Source organism: Nelumbo lutea, chromosome 1 (genome assembly GCF_056320005.1).
Source record: "Nelumbo lutea isolate HS-2025 chromosome 1, American lotus-T2T, whole genome shotgun sequence".
NCBI lineage: Eukaryota > Viridiplantae > Streptophyta > Magnoliopsida > Proteales > Nelumbonaceae > Nelumbo > Nelumbo lutea.
This window is the reverse complement of record NC_142684.1, coordinates 152,928,497-152,934,191: the sequence shown is the minus strand read 5'-3', so window position 1 is coordinate 152,934,191 and position 5,695 is coordinate 152,928,497. Positions and strand designations below refer to the sequence as shown.

Here is a 5,695-nt window from a genome sequence, read left to right as displayed (position 1 = left end):
TCAAGTGCTAGCAACTTTCCCCCTAGGTGGGAAAGTTATTTACCTACCTAGGATACGGGTACCACTTACCCGTGTAAGTAGTACCTAGAAAAATAAACTTTCCCTGTTCCCCACATAAATCTGAAAAAAGAACATAGGATTCTTGGTCAATGGAAACCAAAATCCCATTGACCAACTTTCCCCCCTCTCAAAATCCGAAAAAAGAACGCCCCCTAAATATGAGTGTGACACCTTTTGTTAGGTAAAGATAGATTTTGGCAGGGTGTAACTTGGGTGGACCCCAATATGCACCTGGGCCAACCCAACCTGATTTTTTTTTTCTCTTGGGTAGACTAAAGCTTAGAGTCAGATCCCTTGAATGTGCATATTGCCAATATACATCTTCATACAGAAAAAAAAAAAACAAAAAAAAAAAAAATTGATAGAGTTTCCCATATAGGCTGATACCCATTGATTGCCTCTCCTACTCATTTATCTCTTCCTTCAAAAAGAGTGTTGACACTTGACAGGAGAGGGAAGAGGCTGCTTGCTGCAAGAATACAATGATACAGTAACTTTGTTGTTGTAATGTTGCAGACGACCTTACCAAATGGAAACCTTCTACTAACAACTAACCTCTGGATCCTCTCTCTAAAGCTTCAAAAAACCCATACCTCCCCCTCTCTATACACAACTGGGTCGGGGGGGGGGGATCCAATCTCAACAAACTCTACCAGGTGAGTCTCATTCATTATGTAAACCGTGCAAACAGTCACTCATTCACTTGTTTCCAGGGATATCAAAGGTGACCCATGGATATATCCCTATGGAGAAGTTGTCTTGGATGTCCAGATTAATCTCTGTGGATACGCCCCATCGTAATTTGGCCTCTTTATAATATACTTCAGTAGATCCAATTAAAAAAAAAATGAAGGTTGTATATAGCCCTCAATGCTCTTACAGAGAGCTCGTTAGAAGCTGGAAATCCTGTGCTCAGAAGTGACTTGCCCACCGGGAAGGATCTTCAATGGAGGATTCAAAGTACTGTGTTGAAACATAGGGGTTAGGGGATGCTCAAGTAAATTTGCTAGAAACGAAACAAATGGTGAAGGTCGTTGTAATGGTGATAGAGATTGGTTTTGAATCACTTTGCATTAAGGGGTTTGGTTATCTTTTATTTCCCTATTGTTGCTGTCCGTAGGATAGAGGTCAGGAAGTTTGATGATGGGGTTTGGAGGTTTGGTTAGGTGAAGCTTACTCCAAATTTCCAATTGATAGTGACCTCTGCATATATTTTGAATGGATCCATTGGCCTCAACCATCAATTTTACTCTCCAATTATGAGCTTGAGTATGCCAAAAAGCTTGATCCAGCTAAGGATCCTGTCTTCTTCAATCAAGCAATGGCTTTAGGTCTGTGTCTTGTTAAGATTGACCAAATGGACAATAGAGAACTCCTGAGCATGGATAGGAATTGAATGAGCTTGAGGTTGTAAGCATTAAGATGATGAAGTTGATAGCAGCAGAGAAGGGAATTTTTCATCTCGTTGTAAAGCAGAACAGGAAGAGGATTTCCAGTATGATACAAACTGTGACCAAGCAGGGAAGAATTCCATGCTCAAAATAGCATATGATTTTAAAGCTAAAACCCCATTCCATTTTGTGTTTCAAATCTAGGAAATGGGATTGGTCGAACTCTACTCTCCAAAAGTCCAGACTGGATGGAAGAGTTGAGGAAGACAGCATGGGAAATAGGAGTGGGAGCTAACAAGAGTTGGGTAATTTGCAAGTTTGTGTCTCATAAACTCAAGCATAATGGATCATATATATAAAAAACAAAGGAATATACGAATATAAGTTAAAAAAGATCTGGATCCCATATGAACTGTTCAGTGCTCATTTGTCTCAAAGATCTAACCATATGCTCATCAGTTGCACGAATTCGAATAAGTCTGTTTTGTATATTCTGAAAGGATGGATTATTCAATGCTTCAGATACGGTATGGTGTTGTAATGGGTCTTCCGAGAAATTCATCAAAGCTTCAGCTGCATTATCCTTAAGTTCCTCGGATTCACCATGCAACAAACTAATGAGAAGTGAAATGACACCTGCATCAGCCAGAGCTGCTCGATCTCCCTCATTATAACTCAATTGGGCAATAGCCCCAGAAACCCTCTCCTTTAAATCAGTATTTCCATCTCGCAAAAGTTCAACTAGAACAGGAATTATGCCAGAGTATCTAAATACAGATACAGAATACTTGTAACTCGACAGGTCCCACAGTACATCTGCAGCTGCAGCCTTGGCTTCATCATCATCTCCACTAAGAATCCTCACCAAGTGTTGGGCTATTGATACTGCATTTTATTCTACAACAGCTAAGATACAAAATACGTCCTCTGCAATTTCTTTCCCAAGGGGTTCAGTTCCTTGGAGAAGATCTACATATAAGGGAATTGCCCCAGCTTGAGCAACCAATCTAATATAATCAACATGGGATGCGATTATACCAAGTGCATTACCAGCTACCAACTTGATAGAGATATCTCCAACCCGCAGCAATTCGATTAGCAAAGGTATCACACCAAAACCAACAAGCATGGGTCGAACTCTTCTTGTGATCCCTAGTAATCCAATTGCCTGAGCAGCTCTGGCTCTAGAAACCATGCTGCCACTCCCAGCAGATTCAACAAGCAAAGGAAGGCCACCTACATTGATAATAACCCTCTTCACCTCTCTCAGCAATCCCAATGCACTCACAATCTTCAACAAGTAACGCCTTGTACTATCTCTGAATGATGCCGACATATTGAGAAGGATTTCCAATCCACCAGTTCTAGCTACAGTTATGCGATTATTAACACCACCGAACGTGACGAGACTCCAAAGACATTTTATCAAGATTCTCCGGAAGATGGCTTCAGACCGTGGCAATAACCCTAGAAGGCAGGGGATGGCACCCGACTGACCAATGGCCACAGCCATTGAACCATCATATCGACGGGCAAGACAGTTCAAGCAATAAGCAGCAGCATGTTGAATTGAAGGGCTCAAACTCGAATCATTCAGAGGCCTACGCAGAAGATCTACGAGGAATGGAAGAGTGCGTGATAACACATTCTCAGGTGCACAACTTGTGAGACGACCGAGCTTGACGGTAGCCATTATTTGTAAGGACTCATTTTCAGAAGCTATTGTTCTTCATAAAGGTGGAGTGCTTGATCCCAATCAATAGCCTTCTTCACTTGGCTTCTCTCTAGTTGCTCCATGGAAGAGAATTTGTATAATGGCAGGACGCTACGCACCTACCTAGACCATAAATTTAGGACCCCCTCCCTCTGCAGAATTACAAGATCACCACTCAAATTCCATGTTTACAGGTTTCCGGAAAAAAACTTCAGGTTTCCAAAACAACACAGAGACACACTTCGCCTCTCGAGCTGTATGGGCCAAATTCCATACAATGGGTAGGTTCGAAAATCCTCAAGCACTCGAAACTCGAAAGGAATCACAAACAAATAACATTAAACCCAGAAAAGTTAAAACACCAATCGTTTGTTCTGCACTGCACTGCAGAGAATTGTCGCGAGTTTTGCTTAATCAGCGGTTGACAAAACCAAAATGGCAGAGGGAGATCTGAGAAGCTTTCACTGATCAACAAATGGTGATTGAAATTAAGAAAATTAAATCGGTGAAGAAGTAAAAGAATCTGGCAACTACCTGTTTGATGGAGGGAGATCTGAAAATTCCTCGTAGACTAAATTGCGAAGGCAGGAAATTTTCGATTACGGAGTGCCAATGGAAAATGAGAGAGAAGCCCCACCAAGTACCTAACATGAAAATGACATTAACTTTACTCTGTACCGAAAAAAGAGGGGAAAGTACTGGAGATCAAATGCAAACATGTAGTTTTGGCTCAGTTTGGAAAGAGTATAAATACAAATATATACAGTATAAATATATACAAAATATAAAGTTTTTCACTTTATATTTGTATAAATACAAATATATAGAGTGCAAAATTATCTATTTTGTACTGTACATATATTACAAACATTCTCTCTGATTTATTTATAAATATAAATTGGTTTAATTTTGCATCGATAAATTTTATATTACAATTAAATGGTTTTTAATTGAAAAGAATATAAACATGAATTTTAAGATTGAAATCCACATTTTTTACATCGATCAACAAGTGTAAAGTTTGTATCCAAAAAGTGTAAAATGTACAATTTGTATCTATAAATGTATGATTATCAAAGGTTTTCAAAACTGAACGAGAATACATTTATGTATCAAACCAACATTTGCACCACAAAGCTGGGGATTAAAGGTTGGGGACAGAGGAGCCCAGATCTCCTAACCACAGGACAAGATCCTAATTGGCGACAGAGCAAGTAAGGCTGTGAACGGTATCCGATTCTTCAAATTCAATCCCACAAAGGGTGATTTGAATTTGATCCTATTATAATTGGATGGAATATGGATCCATCCCTACTCGATCCAATAATACCTATTTGATTTGACTTGAATATTTGTTCATAAATACTTAAAATTTATATTATATGTATCATTAAAGTTGGTTTAAATGTTGTAGTTTTGTTAAATTATCATAAGTTTAAGTTTTCATACAAGTTATTTTTTATTCATTTTGTTAAAAAAATATAATATCAATGTTAATTTTAATTCATTTGATAAATAATATACAATATTTTATTCTTTTTATTTTTATTCATTAATACTATTCAATATTCAATTGCAATCTATATTCAATTTGAATCCAATACAAATTCAAAAGATAAGATTTGATTCAGATTCAAATATAATTGAATCAAATCTACATATGCTTGTATTCAATTCAAACTAATCTATTTGTAATCTAAGAGTAGGGTGAAGGTGAAGTCCACTCACCTTATCATAGAGAGTCTGCAATTTTGTGAGTTTGATCTCACAAATCATGCCACACCTCCTTGTTTCAAAAATGTTTATGATAGGAGCAAAAGTTTTTTCGACATGAGACAAGGTTATAGTCAAAAGACTCAAAACAATCTCATGAGTCTCGTTACTCTCAACCCCAATCCCCATAGGGGTGTAAACGGATCGAATTCGAATTGGATTAGGTAATATCTAAATCTGAATATGAATAGAAAATTTATATTCGAATTCGATTTGATATTCGACGGATATTAAAAATTAATATCCGAATTTGAATCCGATTAAATATTCGAATATTCAATTCGATTAATTAATTATTTGAGATAATTAATAAATATATAATATAAATATTTTATTGATATAAAGTATATAAATTATTTATATAACTTAATTATTATATAAAATATTTTATATATTATATATAAGAATTAAATAATTGGTCGAATTCGGATATTTATCGAATCGAATTAGGTCATATCTGAATTCGAATCCAATTAACTATTCGGTAAGAATAGGATATTCGAATTCAACTGATTAGATATTCAAATTATTCGAATTCGATTCAATTATGTCGAATATCGAATTTGAAATCGGATTTTCAAATACTGTTGACACTCCTAATCCCCAGCACAAGAAAGAAACAAGCAAAAACTAAAGGTTGTGGTTGGTTGCAATGCAAATAAATTTGTACTGATGCAAAACCATGACAGTGCAAATGGTCCCAGTGTAAATTCGGACTTATTTTTGTTCAAAATTTTAATTTATTTTGTTTGATTGC

At 36.6% G+C, this 5,695-nt stretch overlaps 1 protein-coding gene across 2 annotated transcripts; it reads right to left on the bottom strand.

The window, feature by feature from the left end:
• Positions 1-1,755: 1,755 nt before the first annotated feature.
• LOC148878458 (uncharacterized) lies at positions 1,756-3,821 on the bottom strand. 2 transcript variants are annotated; one of them, XM_088954975.1, is made up of 2 exons: positions 3,700-3,821; positions 1,756-3,317 (listed from the first exon to the last, which is right to left on the bottom strand). In XM_088954975.1, the coding sequence occupies exon 2, from the start codon at positions 3,142-3,144 to the stop codon at positions 2,344-2,346; it is 801 nt and encodes a 266-aa protein (XP_088811101.1). In that variant the 5' UTR covers positions 3,145-3,317; positions 3,700-3,821; the 3' UTR covers positions 1,756-2,343. The 2 variants fall into 2 exon arrangements, with proteins under 2 accessions (XP_088811101.1, XP_088811092.1); XM_088954966.1 differs by having other exon boundaries at positions 1,756-3,615; positions 3,700-3,800.
• Between the last annotated feature and the right edge of the window lie 1,874 nt (positions 3,822-5,695).

Coding starts and splice junctions, on each gene's coding strand:
- LOC148878458 (XM_088954975.1), bottom strand. CDS start 3,144: ATGGCTACCGTCAAGCTCGGTCGTCTCACAAGTTGTGCACCTGAGAAT.